This window comes from Pan troglodytes, chromosome X (assembly GCF_028858775.2).
Source record: "Pan troglodytes isolate AG18354 chromosome X, NHGRI_mPanTro3-v2.0_pri, whole genome shotgun sequence".
NCBI classification, from domain to species: domain Eukaryota; kingdom Metazoa; phylum Chordata; class Mammalia; order Primates; family Hominidae; genus Pan; species Pan troglodytes.
The window spans coordinates 19181055-19196144 of record NC_072421.2 but is presented as its reverse complement, the minus strand read 5'-3'; the positions used below and the strand labels follow the sequence as shown (position 1 = coordinate 19196144).

General features: G+C 36.8%; 1 protein-coding gene and 1 pseudogene across 8 annotated transcripts in view; both read right to left on the bottom strand.

The window, feature by feature from the left end:
• The window catches only part of CDKL5 (cyclin dependent kinase like 5), a 228918-nt gene that overhangs the window by 54791 nt on the left and 159037 nt on the right, over window positions 1-15090 (bottom strand). For 5 of the 8 annotated variants that reach the window (XM_016943184.4, XM_054676251.2, XM_054676252.2 and 2 more), the window contains 3 exons: window positions 11937-12126; window positions 3378-3458; window positions 196-347 (listed from right to left, as the gene is read on the bottom strand). In XM_016943184.4, the coding sequence (XP_016798673.1) occupies window positions 196-347; window positions 3378-3458; window positions 11937-12126 (423 nt within the window). The remainder of the gene's footprint in view (window positions 1-195; window positions 348-3377; window positions 3459-11936; window positions 12127-15090) is intronic. The other 3 variants (XM_063804863.1, XM_054676254.2, XM_054676255.2) reach the window with 1 other exon arrangement.
• LOC738805 (cytochrome c, somatic pseudogene) lies at window positions 4616-5618 on the bottom strand (annotated as a pseudogene).

The following is a 15090-nucleotide window of genomic DNA, read 5'->3' as shown; positions in this document are numbered from 1 at the left end:
AAAGATAAGAAAGTCTTTAAGACCCACACAACTCCTTAATTGTGGTTCTGAATCATGCAATAAGCATAAGGAAGATATTTTTGAATAAAGAGGGCTTTCCTTCTTTTCTCTAATTGCATCATTTAAGCAGCCACCTCCTCCACCTACTTGTAAGACCAACACTGCATCTGTATTTCCTTAAAAGGGAATATTTACCTATTAGACAATGTGCTGCTTTCCACATGGTAAGGTTTTCTTTTTGCTGACCTTGAAGGAGAACGATCCAGAAGTCTCTGGGTTTGAAATGTAGGGTGATTCAAACACTGTTCTGTCAAGTATCTGTCAGCTGGGTCCAACTTCAGTAAATTCTTAGGAAATAAAATTTAGGATCGTTAAGAACATTACAAAGTCAAATTTAAGTTCTAATAAAAACCTTATTTTTTTCCTTATAAAAGAAATACACAGTCATTGCAGAATATCAAGTAAACACAGTTCAGGAAATAAAAAAAAAAAAGACTATCTAAATCACCTATAATCTCATCATCATTTTCCTCTTTGTATATATGATCCCAGCCCTTTTTTGAATATCCTATATACATATTTTCTTTTACAAAATATACACAGTTTTGTATCCTGCACTTATCATTAATCAAAATCACTTTTACAATATAATTAAAAAATTTAAAGTACACTTTTAATTAAGTAGATATTCACTTGAAAGAATATACATTCTTAATCTTTCTCTTATCCCCCAGATACCCAGTTCCCTTTTCTGGAGGCAGCCTAGGTTACCAGTTTCTTAGGCATCCTTCCATAGATATTCCCTATACATATCTCTACCTGTTCCTTTTATTTTACCCACATAGTAGTATACACATAATTGCCTGAATTTAGCTTTCTTCCCACTTGACATAAGATCTTAAGAAATAATTCGGGGCCAGGTGTGGTGGCTCACGCCTGTAATCCCAGCACTTTGGGAGGCCGAGGCAGGAGGATCATCTGACGTCAGGAGTTCGAGACCAGCCTGACCAGCATGGTGAAAACCCGTCTCTACTAAAAATACAAAATTAGCTGGGCGTGGTGGCTCATGCCCGTAATCCCAGCTACTCAGGAGGCTGAGGTAGGAGAATCGCCTGAACCTGGGAGGTGGAGGTTGCAGTGAGCTGAGATCACGCCATCGCACTCCAGTCTGGACAACAAGAGTGAAACTCTGTCTCAAAAAAAAAAAAAAAATCATTCTGTATCAGCAAAGAGCCTCAACTCTAATTTTTTGGTTTTAAAGTTTCTTCTTTTACATTTTTTTAAAAGTTTCATAAACTTTTAAGTTCAGTACTTGGAGGGAAAACATTTTTTAAGACTAAAATAGAGCCAATATAATTAATACAGCTAGTCTTAAGGTTATTAGGGGCTTGAATTAATTTTGGTGACCTGTACCCCCACTAAATTGGCTGACAGGATGAGATGGCCATTTTAGGTACTTAGATGTGGACAAAATTAACACGGCAGCTTTAGAGAATGGCAAAGAGATAATTTCTCTTTGAAATATTCAAAGAAGGGATAATTGGTATTTTTCATTTTTCAAATTCATTTTCAAAAAAAGCTAAAAAAAAAAGGAATGATTGTATTTATATAACATTTGATAATAACAAGGCAATACTAATCTTTGGTGACAGAAGTCAGAACTGGTTTCTGAGGGGGGTGGGGTGGCATAAAGCCTGGAAGGGGGCATAAGAAGGCTTCCAGGGTGTTAGTAATTTTCTCTATCTACATCTGGGTAGAGTTACACTAATATGTTTACATTATAAAAAGTAACTGACATATAGATACAATTTGCGCACCTTCTGAAAGGACATGTCAATAAAAATATTTACTTAAAGAAATCTGATGGTAAAGATATTAAATAAATAGGAATTTGAATGTTTAACTTCTAAACTGGCAGAAGCACAGGATGATTCGGGTAATCTTTCTACTTTTATTTGTGCTAGCTTTTAATCTGGTACCACACTGATGCTTGGCAATTATATTTGGTAATGATTTAACAAAAACATTCAATTATTTTTAACTAAAGAAAGATGAAAGGCAGAAAACATGAAATTGTACTTAATTCCATGTTCCTACTTTATTCTATTCACATTTTAGAAGTTACCAAATTATTGAGGTCCCAATCCATGAGGACTGACTGTGTGAAAAAGTGTATTGACAAAACCTACCTGATTTAAGTGATAATTTATGACTAATTAAACAAAAGGCTTTAAGTGTTCTTTTTTGCCAGTAGCATTTCTCAATCCGCATTCAGAAGAACACTAGAGCTTTAGAGTTTTATAAAAAACAGTATTCAGTATTTAATTAAATTTGGAAAATATTGGGTAAGACAGAAATGCCTCTTTATTGTGATATTTCTGAAAGCCTTTATGGATTAATGAATATTGTGCATCTCTACAAAAGGTTGTATGGTATGTGGCCTTTCCGAAACGTCACACCCTCCTCCCCCACCTCCACCCCCACACCTATGTACACTATGTTCCCTGGAACACAGATTAACATAGTTTAAAGCACGGCAAAGTTCTGAGAATGCCACTCAGAAATTTCCGACTGTGCTAAGTATGCCTTTTAAAGGCTCTATGCACAGTGTAACCTCTACTGATTTTGACAGTTGACTGACTGGGCATAAAATAAAATTGATCCATTAATAAGTGTTCTTTGAAGGTCTACTATCAAACAACCAACACTTGCTTATGCACTTCTGGCTGCAGTGAAAGCTGGAGAAATATGAAAAACAGTTCCCACTCAAGGAGCCGACTGTCTACTGGAGAAAAAAAAATAAACTTGAATAAAGAAATTTGAGAATGCTTTTAGAGTATAGAGCAGGAAGACTTCTGGAAAGGGAGGGTAGCATAAGGAAGAACACTCAGGCCACAGCATTAGCAATGATCCTGATACGTCTAAAGTAGAGCCAGAAAGAGTCTGGGAGAGAAGAGACCAAGTTAGAAAAAGAGAAAAATTAGATTCACTGATCAAATCTGTGTAGGCGATGGGAGGCTTCAAATACCATGTCAGAAAAAATTGTTGAATTTCTTCTTTCAACATTGATTTTAAGATTTGTTTTAAAACCTTATGCTTGAACAGCTCTTGCGTGCTAACAGATTTTTATTATTCTGTCCATTTTAAGAATGTCATTTAGGGGTCTCATGATTCTGTCTAGATGGACTGTGACAATACCAGATCCCATTGTAATTTTAAATAAGTTACATGCCTTTTAATATGACATAGTTCCCCATTATTTGCCATTCCACATCTCCTAAAATTTCATTCATAAAAGCAGGCTATGGTCACATGTAGACACAAAAGAATCCACAAACCAAAAGACATTTTATAGAGATAATATCAATTGGCCTTACCTTCATTAGGTCAAGTAGAACACTATTCAAAATTCCAAGGTATCTTCTTTCCAAGGACTGAGGATGGTTAACAGCTGGAAACTGTGAGACATACACAAAGGGAATGTTAACATTTGGGGAAGGACATGTGTGTGCACGTGCTTGTGAGTGTTGCAGAAGGGAGCAGATAAGCAAAAATGCCAATCCCAGTCAAATTCATACTTGTATATTACTTTTGTTGTCTATGTATTTTTTTTTGTTTGTTTTTGAGACAGAGTTTCATGCTGTTGCCCAGGCTGGAATGCAATGGTGCGATCTGGGCTCACTGCAACCTCTGCCTCCCGGGTTCATGCGATTCTCCTGCTTCAGCCTCCTGAGTAGCTGGGATTACAGGCACCCGCCACCACGCCTGGCTAATTTTTTGTATTTTTAGTAGAGCTGAGGTTTCACTATGTTGGCCAGGCTGGCCTCGAACTCCTGACCTTGTGATCTGCCCGCCTCAGCCTCCCAAAGTGCTGGGATTACAGGCGTGAGCCACCACACCCGGCCGTCTATGTATTTTTATATGGATTAATACGACTGGGTGTCAAATAATAGGAAAACTCACAGGTGAAAGATGATACTTAAATCTAGGCAGACAATACTAAGGCATGTGAAACAAACTAAAATATAAAAATTTGAACTAATTATGCAGTAAAATAGAATATCATCTGATTATAAACAATTCAGTTTTAATACAGTGTATACATAATTTGTCTGCTTATACACATGATTCTTAATTACTGATAGTAATTGAGGGTCTAGCAGAGAGGATATGATAAGACATTAGATAGAATCCTTATAGCTTTTTAACAACAACATACCATTTACTTTTGAAAACATAGAAGTAAAAATAGAGAGAAAGTAAGTGGCCAGTACCTAAAAGGTCACAGAAGTAGAGAGTGAATTCAGACACACATTCTGTCATCGCTTTTTTTTTTTTTTTTTCATGATCTGTGGTTTTCTTTTTAATTATCTTTAGTCTTGTGATCACACATAATTTTAAAATTTGTGTATATCTCCGTTACTTTAATCCTTTTAAGTTGGCAAAAGCACCATTCCCAATCACAAATACACAGTTCTACAGTTTTGTTTCTGAATGGCTGTTTAAAGACAATCCTAAATTATAACTTAGTTTGACTTAGATTGTAAAGAATTCAAGAGTGAAGTTTAACTTGCTACTATTTTAAAAGCATGTGACCTTATAGATCTATAAGATGTGAGAGGTGTTGAATAATCTTTAATATTACACATAAACCACACTAAAATGCCTTTCAATAAGTAAAAGGAACCATTTTAAATACAGGGAATTATAATTAGATTGGCATAGTTAAGGCCAAAACTATAGACATTGCTACCTTATTTATCTTCAACCCTTGCCTTTAAGAGGCAAATGAACATGAACACAAAACACAGGTGAATCTTGCTTGGTTCTAAGACAGTGAAGGAATTTCCCCAGTATTTAAATATATTCACATAACCAGTTATATAAATCTAAATATAAAACCAATCTCCAGTAAGTTTTAAGATGGCACTCACCATCTTTGTGAAAAGTTGAACATTACTAACGAAGTCTAATCATATCTTTAAAAGGGGTAAACAGTGATAGCATTTACTGAATTGGAGTTACTATTAAAATTCAAAAACTGAACATATTCATTTAACCACAAGCCAGTCTTAGTTTTAAATCAGGACTGCCCAACAAAATATTCTGTCAGTCATTCATGATCTGAATTCTGGTGTATGAGATCTATTAAAGGATGGTACACATAAAAAAGTCATGAGACATTTCTGTTTTGTAATAAATAAGGCAGTGGCCAACTATTACTCATTAGTAGCTTTTTTGAGATAAGCTATTAAGTCTGCCCTTTCTTCCTTCTTCTTAATGCCGACAAAGATCATTTTTGTTCCAGGGATGTACTTCTTGGGATTCTCCAAATACTCCATCAGTGTATCCTCTCCCCAGATGATGCCTTTGTTCTTATTGGCGGCTGTGTAAGAATATCCAGGGGCCTGACCTGTCTTCCGCCCGAAGAGACCATGGAGATTTGGCCCAGTCTTGTGCTTGCCTCCCTTTTCAACGGTATGGCACTGGGAACACTTCATAATAAAAATCTTCTTGCCTTTCTCAACATCACCCATATTTAATTCTCTTTTTAGTCGCTGGCACAACGAACACTCCCGCTCCGAAGCCGGACGTCCCCACCTGTCATCGCTTTTAATATGCTCTTACAATGACCTGTTTTCAAATTCTTCCTTTTTTAAAGTTGGAACCGAAGACAAACAGGTTCCTAGATTAACAAATGCATTTTTAAATAAAATGAGGGGAAGGGGTCTAGTTTATTTAGATGTGCTTTTTGTTCTTTCCTCTGCCAACTCACATTCTGCAATATCTAGTGGATGTTAAAGTATTGGGTAATATGACTGGCAGAGCCCAATGCCATGTACTCCCTTCCAAATGTCAGGGCTAGTCTGCTTCCATACATTATTTCCTCTATACAAACATACAAGCATTTCTAAGTACCGAAATCCCTAAACATGCTAAATAAGTAAATGGGAGGACTAATTATACAGTAAAATTTCAAACAAGATATTTAAGGAGTGATTATGATATCATCTCCACACCATGCTCTGGATAGCAGGAGACAAAAAATACAGGTAAGACCCAAACCCTGCTCTTGAGGAATCTGCTGTCTGGTTGGGAAAGCAATCAATGTTAAACTGTGCAACCATAAATTCTAATTGAAGCTCAGAGAAAGGAAAGACCAAGATGGTTTATGGCTGTGGAAGAAAGAACCCATAGGTAATACCTGAATTGGGTTTTGAAAAATATGAAAAATGTGAAGACAGAGAAAAGTAGGACAGCACCTTCCAGATAGAGGAGTAGAAGGAATAACATGAACTCAATACAGATGCACAGGCAATAACCTAAAACTGATTTCTGAGGGAAGTGATGTTATGCGAGGCATTTTGGATATATTATTCTTATTTTAGAGATGAAGAAGGTGACAATCAGAAAGTTCAAATAACTGGTTCAAGGCAAGTTACATAATTAAACAGCAGTAGAACTAGTATTTGCACCCAGTCTTGTGATCCAAACCCACACTCTTTCTAAACCTAGGTGCCTCTCCTAAGGGAAGTACAGAGGCTCCCTTCGATGTTACTGGAGCATTAAATATCAGCCCAAATAGAAAGACACCTACCATGCTGTGATAAAAGACCCTATACCAGTACATGTTAATATTTTGTGTATGAGGTCTATCTTATGCTACCAGATACCCCCTTATTTTTTCTAGGAGTGAAATTTCATTGATAAGAAAATTAATGCTGAAAGTCGAAAGGTATTAGAAATATTATAATAAAAAATGACCAAGCAAACTCCTAACTTCAAAGAATTAATTTACATGCGTTTGAGTGAGACCTACCATTCTAATATGAAATAATTCAACAAATAGCCAAAACTCATGCATAGAAGTTTAAAGTATATCTCAATCAGTCTTGTCTCTTTCTGAATCACTTGGCCAATCCAATACAATCCAATGAGAATGCCTCTTTGCTGAGCACTATGCGTGAGGTTCTGGTCTAGACATTTTACAAATAATATTTCATCTTTACACCAATCCAATCAGGCAGTCTTTTGGTTATCATCATTTTACACAAGAAGAAACAGAGGCACAGGATGGTGAAATAACTTCCTGGCATCATTCAAAATAGTAAATACGGAACCAGGCCTTGAACCACAGCAGTCTAACTCCAGAGCCTAGGCCCTATACTATGGGGCATCAATTGTTACTTTATCCCAATAATGCAAACCACTATAGCAACATCTTGTAGATTTTCCTGTCTCTACACAACTAACTTCAAATGCACATCACACTGGACTGGTTACTGGTGAGTCCATGGTGCACAGCAGATGCAGTTTACATGTCCCATGTGCTTAGCTATCTGTCATAGACATTTTCAAATAACATCATGAAAGAAAATTTCTCCCTCAAAAGATATTGTCAAGCCTCCAAAGAGATTAAACTAATTTAGTTAAAACACCACAAACACTTTCAGACTAAAATGTAAAGTATTAAGGTTTATAAAAGTCAAAGTGTGATGGAGGCAGCAATTTCCCTGAAGGATGTTTGTAAGCAGCATTATCACACGCTGTCTAGAATTTTATAGACAATATTGTTTAGGGAAGAAGACTATGAGCAAACAGGACCACAGACAAATGAGAAAGAGATAATCCTTTGTGTGGCCTATCTAATCCAAATGCTCCTCGTTCTTCAATATCCATTTCAAATGTCAAATGCTTCATAAAGCATTCTCTAATGAATCCCCAATGATGATTTCTAACTTTCCAGAATATTTGACACTCTCATGGTCTAAACCATATGGAGATACATTAGAAAACCGTACAATGAGGTAAACAATGCAGTACTTTATTATATACCACGCTTTCTTATAAATTGTATTGTTTTCTAATTATTTCATGGATGAAAGTCTTAATTCTTCAGCTAGTTTGTAAGTTATTAAGGCCAAGCAGCATGTCAGATCTGTTCATACTCTCTTCAGAGAATCCGGCATACAGCCCCATTAACCAGGCCAAGAACAAGTCAGCCAGCAAACCAGGCTTAATGTTCCAGCAGTTAATGTTAAAATCCTGAGGTCAAATATTTAATCATTCAACACTATTCAGCCTAGCAGGCACTATTCTAGGTGTGCTGCAAATATAATGGTGAACATAACAGTTCATTTCCTCAGTCCAGTGAGGATACATATTTGCAAACAGCTACTTAAAGGAGAATGCAATGGGTGCTACAAAAGAGGTATAACCAGAGTGTTATAGGGTCACCAGTTTCCCCTCGAATAGTCTAGAAGGTCTTCACGGAGGGAGGACATTTGGCCTGAGTCTAGGGGAGGAAGGAGGAGGAGAAGAAAGACAGGTGAGTGTTGGGAGCATTATAGAGATGGAAATGCAGACTATAAAAGCAATATGTCAAGGAAATGGTGAGAGGTTCAATGTGGCCAAAGAGCACAAACTGGGCTAGCGGGGAGGCAGAAATGAAGCTGGAGAACTAAGAAGGGGTTTTTAAAGCTACCCTAAAGAGTTTAAACTTTATCAGTAACCTTGTAGAGGTTTCTAAACAAAAAAGAGAATTGTGTGGTTTGAGAAATGTGAGAAGGCTAAAGTGAAAAGAGAAAGATTGGGGGATCTATTTGGGGGTGGTGGTCAAAGGTTAGGTAAAGGTAAAAGGGTAAAAGAAGCATGAGAGATGGAGAGAAAAGAAATACAGTTGAGTTTCAATGCTGATGCCACAGACTGGTTAATCACTTCTCAGATATGTAGTGAATACTCACTGGATATGGTAGATGCTGTGTTAAATGCTGGAAACACATCTGTGATGTGATAAAACAGTTGATTTCTGCCCTTGAGAAACATATTCTAGTGTGAGAGGACTAGATAGTTAACAAGTAAAGAAACAGACAAAATAATTCCATACTGTGGTAAGTTCTATGATAGAAAAAGGATGCTGTGGGAGAGAAAGACTAGGATGGAGGTGAGGGTGGTACGTTGGGTGGCCAGAGAAAGGGGCACTCTTTGAGATTGACAGAATGAGAAGGGACCACACGAGGGAAGCACCTTGCCAGGAGAAGCAGCCATGGGTCCCAAGTTGATGAAACTGGAAAAACCCTGGAATGTTTATGGAAGCCAAAGAACAAAAAAGGCAAGTGTGCTGAGAATCTGGAGAATGGGGGGAATGGAGATAGGTACGAGATGAGGTCAGGCAAGGTCTCATAGGCTACGGCAAGGAGTTTAGATTGATTTTCAGTGAAAATGCAATTCATTAATTATGACTAACTTTATTTCTGAGTATAATAGATTTTTCTTTCTTCTAGACTGGGGACAAGTCCTATTTATTGTCATATTTCCAACACCTAGTATGACAAATGTTCAAAAATGTTGAGCTAACCTGCTGAACCACATATGCTGTTGGCACCCCAATTACTGGTCATAGCTGGCAAATTTCTGGCTTACAAAAGCAAAAATAAAAGGAGAAACAACAAACTTGCCTGAGGTAACTCAGACAGATGTGAAAGACAGACAAAAAGCAGGAGATAAAAAAGATACTGGCATGCCTCTGTCCATTCATTTTGCCCACATTCACTGAGCCTAGAAGGATCTGGACGGTTGGGCACTCAGGTTTGAGCAGTGGTGGTCTCTAAAGGGAAATTAACTGGGGGCCAGAAAATCAAAAGAAAAAAACAAAGTGGTTTGTAAATGGCAAGGTAACATGGTTTGAGAACTATGCATTTCAGAGAAAGGAAAGAAATGGTGGGGAGATTATTTTATAGTTCCCACAATGACCAGCAATTGCCATGCTGGCCCAAAAAAGTGGCTGAAGATGGATTAAACACTTAATGTTAGACCTAAAACCATAAAAACCCTACAAGAAAACCTAGGCAATACTATTCAGGACACAGGCATGGGCAAGGACTTCATGACTAAAACACCAAAAGCAATGGCAACAAAAGCCAAAATTGACAAATGGGATCTAATTAAACTAAAGAGCTTCTGCACAGCAAAAGAAAATACCATCAGAGTGAACAGGCAACCTACAGAATGGGAGAAAATTTTTGCAATCTACCCATCTGACAAAGGGCTAATATCCAGAATCTACAAAGAACTTAAACAAATTTACAAGAAAAAATCAAACTACCCCATCAAAAAGTGGGTGAAGGATATGAACAGACACTTCTCAAAAGAAGACATTTATGCAGCCAACAGACACATGAAAAAATGCTCATCATCACTGGCCATCAGAGAAATGGAAATCAAAACCACAATGAGATACCATCTCACACCAGTTAGAATGGTGATCATTAAAAAGTCAGGAAACAACAGATGCTGGAGAGGATGTGGAGAAACAGGAACACTTTTACACTGTTGGTGGGACTGTAAACTAGCTCAACCATTGTGGAAGTCAGTGTGGTGATTCCTCAAGGATCTAGAACTAGAAATACCATTTGACCCAGCCATCCCATTACCAGGTATATAAAGGATTATAACTCATGCTGCTATAAAGACACATGCACACATATGTTTACTGCGGCACTATTCACAATAGCAAAGACTTGGAACCAACCCAAATGTCCATCAATGATAGACTGGATTAAGAAAATGTGGCACATATACACCATGGAATACTATGCAGCCATAAAAAAGGATGAGTTCATGTCCTTTGTAGGGACATGGATAAAGCTGGAAACCATCATTCTCAGCAAACTATCCCAAGGACAGAAAACCAAATACTGCATGTTCTCACTCATAGGTGGGAAATGAACAATGAGAACACTTGGACACAGGATGGGGAACATCACACACTGGGGCCTGTCATGGGGTTGGGGGAGGGGGGAAAATAGCATTAGGAGATATACCTAATGTAAATGACAAGTTAATGGGTGCAGCACACCAACATGGCACATGTATACATATGTAACAAACTTGCATGTTGTGCACATGTACCCTAGAACTTAAAGTATAATAAAAAAAAAAAACTGGCTGAAAACTTAAAAAGTTGTTTTTGGGGTAGGTGGAAGAAGTAGCCTATAACTCACTGGGCACTCTAATAAGGTGACTCCTCCTCATTTGGGGAAAGTTTATACTTTCTAAGACGCTATTTCACATATTCTCAGAAAAGTTTTGTACAAAGTTGTCAAGTCTAGGAAAGGCTGCCCAAGACAATACACTAGTTGTTGTTTTGTTTTTGTTTTTGTTTTTGAGACAGAATCTCACTCTGTCACCCAGGCTGGAGTGCAGTGGCATGATGTCGGCTCACTGCAACCTCTGCCTCTTGGGTTCAAGCAATTCTCCTGCCTCTGCCTCCCGAGTAGCTGGGACTACAGGTGTGCACCTCCATGCCTGGCTAATTTTTGTATTTTTTTGTAGAGATGGGGTTTCACAAAGTTGGCCAGGCTGGTCTCGAACTCCTGGCCTTAAGTGATCTGCCCAACTTGGCCTCCTAAAGTGCTGGGATTACAGGAGTGAGCCACCATGCACGGACCCAAGACAATACACTAATTTGAAAAGAAGATTTGATGTTTCACCGTCAGTGGACCAGAAACATCTACTAAAACAAGAACCTTCAAATCTGGGGAATCCAAGTTTTCAGGGCTTTCCTCAAATCACTACAAATATGTTTGTTCAACATTCATACATTTGGTATATTTGGGGGATGCTTAATATTTTGGATAAAGAAACAATCTAAGATAACCAAAGTTTAGCGTGTAAAAATGTATACACTAAAAAAGATTTTGAAAAACTGGAACTTAAAAATTAGAAAAAAGATTAGAATTTGAATTCTAACCACTTTTTAAATCCACAAGTACTATTTAAAAAATCGGAAATAAAATATTATAATAGGGATTATAAACACTGTAATGGGAAAAGAAATAGTATTCAAAGGATAGTTTAGCATTCCATTGTGCAATGAACAATGACTCAAATACTGCAGTATTGATTCCATTTTGGGTTTCAGCAAAACCTCTTACCCGGAGCCCATGGAAGCGAGGATTACTGTAGAAAAGCTTCATCTGCTCAGATGGAAGTGGTCCTAGCACCTTCTGAATAGTAAAAAGTTGGTCAATTTCACTTTCTCCAGGAAATAAAGGCTGTCCATCGCTAAGCTCCCCAAGAATACAGCCCACCGACCACATGTCCACGGACTTTCCATAGGGAGCGCTGAAAAATAAAGGAAGCGATTATTTTGGCAACTGAAAAAATATAATGTTTTGATAATTTCCAAATTATTGTGAACAAATTTATAATGTGCAGCACACTTGTATATTTATGAAATTAAAAAGTTCCATGTGAAAAGAAGGCTGAAAAGCAAATCATCAGAACACAAGTGAATAAACCTATGCTAATAAAGCCATCAATTTAATAACAATTTAGTTAGTATACACTAATTTGAAATTTATTCACATAAATAGATATGTATCTTAAATGTGAACGGCTTAATAAACCCTAATACAGTATACATATCTGGCAAGTAACACCTCACTTGGGGAATGAAATGCTTCCAAATAATTGTATTTTCTAAGACAAATAATTATCCTTTAACTCTCTAAATGTCAAAAAGATACATCTTATCCATTTTATGAGTTCAGTCTATTAAAATTTACTATGTACTGATTTATGTGTTTCCTTAACACTGAATATTATTTAACCTTCCATCGCTCAGCATCACAGTTTCTGATGACTAAGATTGTGCTAAGATCTACTATATTATTTATTTGAATATAATATATGTAACCTATGTATATAGAGCTTTATGGTAGCTATTTCCCTCAAAACATTTTCCAGTTTATTTAGGGGTTTATAGCTTCTTCTAGGGTGTGAGTTTACCAGAGGGCTTTAGGAGTGTTGCTGTTATTAATAAATGGAGGTTGTATATGAAAATCTAGGTATCCTCAAAACAGCTTTATATCTAGAGTATTAAATTTACAGCAAATTAAGAAACCACACACACACGCGTGCACGCTCACACACATTTCCAACATAAATAATCCAAGCTTTAAGAAGGGAAAGCCAAAAGAAAATATCTGAAAAAGAATATGGAAAGAAATTTTGGAATGCTAAAATGATACAGTAGTGAAACAAAACTTTTAAATCAAAGGACTGTTAACATTATACAGAACAAATTTCTAGGATAACAAATCATTGCAATAATAAGTCAATATTTCATTTATCTCATTTCCTTCCCATATCAACCTAAGAACTACACAAGGAAACTTCATTTAGATCTTTTTGGTAAGTTTGTTGGGCAGGGCAAGATACTGATCTTTCTTTCGTATCTGTTTGAGAAAGAGAAAATTTGTTCCATAGTGCTAGATGGAGAAACTTATGGAAAATTTTCACATACTCACTACAAGCTATTTTTCTTCTGTCATCTGATTTGAATAATTTATGCAGCTGGAATGATTCTGAATGTCAAGGACAAAGCCTTGAGAATATATAAAACTTAAATTCTTAATGTATAACCAAATACCTGATTTCAAAAGGATTTTTACAAATATGGCTCTTCAACTAGTACTTGACAATCACTTAATTAGCAATATTCATTTCAGCACTAATTTAGTTACATTGTCCCCATACTTTCAGCAGCTAGCACACATCTCTAAACATAACTCCAGTTTTTCTACAGGTATTATTAAGCAGCAGATACTCTCTGAAGATTCACAATAAGGCTGTCCTCAAAATAAACTTTTTGGGGCCATGTTACTGACACCACCATATTATAACAAGCCCTTCTACTACACTTGAGTCCTCAGATGGGGTTCTAAGAATGATCTACTTCATACTCATTTCTCCATTGGTAAAGTGTCCAGTAAATTCAATTCTCCCAAAAGAAAATGGACTATGCATCCCAATGAATCCAAAAGGTACACGGAAGAAATATAGACAAACACAAAGAAAATCAATCCTGATTCTAAGATTAAAAATTAGCATAAAAACTCTAAACTCTGCCTACACAATGGAAGAGATAATAAAGTGACTAAGCATCTTTGTTTTTCAGGATAAAGCAAGCTTTTGATTTAAAAAAAATAGTAAAGCTTTCAAAAACTAATGTCAATGATTCTTACAGGCTTTAGGTCAGCAATGAATCAAGAATTACTACTAGACGGTTGGTAGACACTGGAAAATAAGTAGTTAATATCAAAATAAACCCTCAGTGAGTAACTTAAACATGTCGTCATCATGCTCTTCAGAAAAAAAATCCAGAAACTTATATTGCTATTACATAAAAAACATTTTTAAAAATTAAATTCCTCATGTCCCCCAGATACACTAAATTAAAGAAATGAGACCTACAATTTGCGCACTTGTCATCATTATCACTATATCTAATTTTATTTGTGGAGTATAAATTATCTGTTTTTGGGTGGTCCCAAAGAAGGAAATACAATCTAAGGAAAATAATCCTACAACTAGGGTAGGTAGAGAATTATTAATGAGAACTACAGGCTCCTTCTTAGGCTTTAAAGTTAAAATGTACTAAAAAGAAAAGAACCTTATCAGAAGACCTTTTTTTGGTGTTAACAGATGAATGAAAGAGCATTGAAAGTTAAAGGGTGGCCACAAAGTAGATCAATGTAGAGATGTTACTGAGAAAATCATCAATGCAGTGCTAGTTTGAATAGCCATTTATCATCAAACAGGATTTACACTGTTCAGAACAAAAATGGCAATTGGTCCATTTTTTTGTTTTTTGGGTTTTGTGTGTGTGTGTGTGATGGAGTCTTGCTCTGACGCCCAGGTTGGAGTGCAGTGGTGGGATATCAGCTCACTGCGACCTCTGCCTCCTGGACTCAAGTGACTCTCCTGCCTTAGCCTCCCAAGTAGATGGGACTACAGGCAGGTATCACCATGCCTGGCTAATTTTTGTATTTTTTTGTAGAGACGGGGTTTCACCATGTTGCCCGGGCTGGTCTTGAACTCCTGAGCTCAAGCGATCTGCTGGCTTTGGCCTCCCAAAGTGCTGGAATTACAGGCGTGAGCCACTGTGCTCCGTCTGGTTCAATATTTACTCTATGTGCCTGGCAAAGTGGTTGGACATAAGAGATACTTGATAAGTACTTGAAGAATTAATAAATGAACAAATAGATAAGCCAGAATGTCAAACTGTGTGGATATTCACATTCT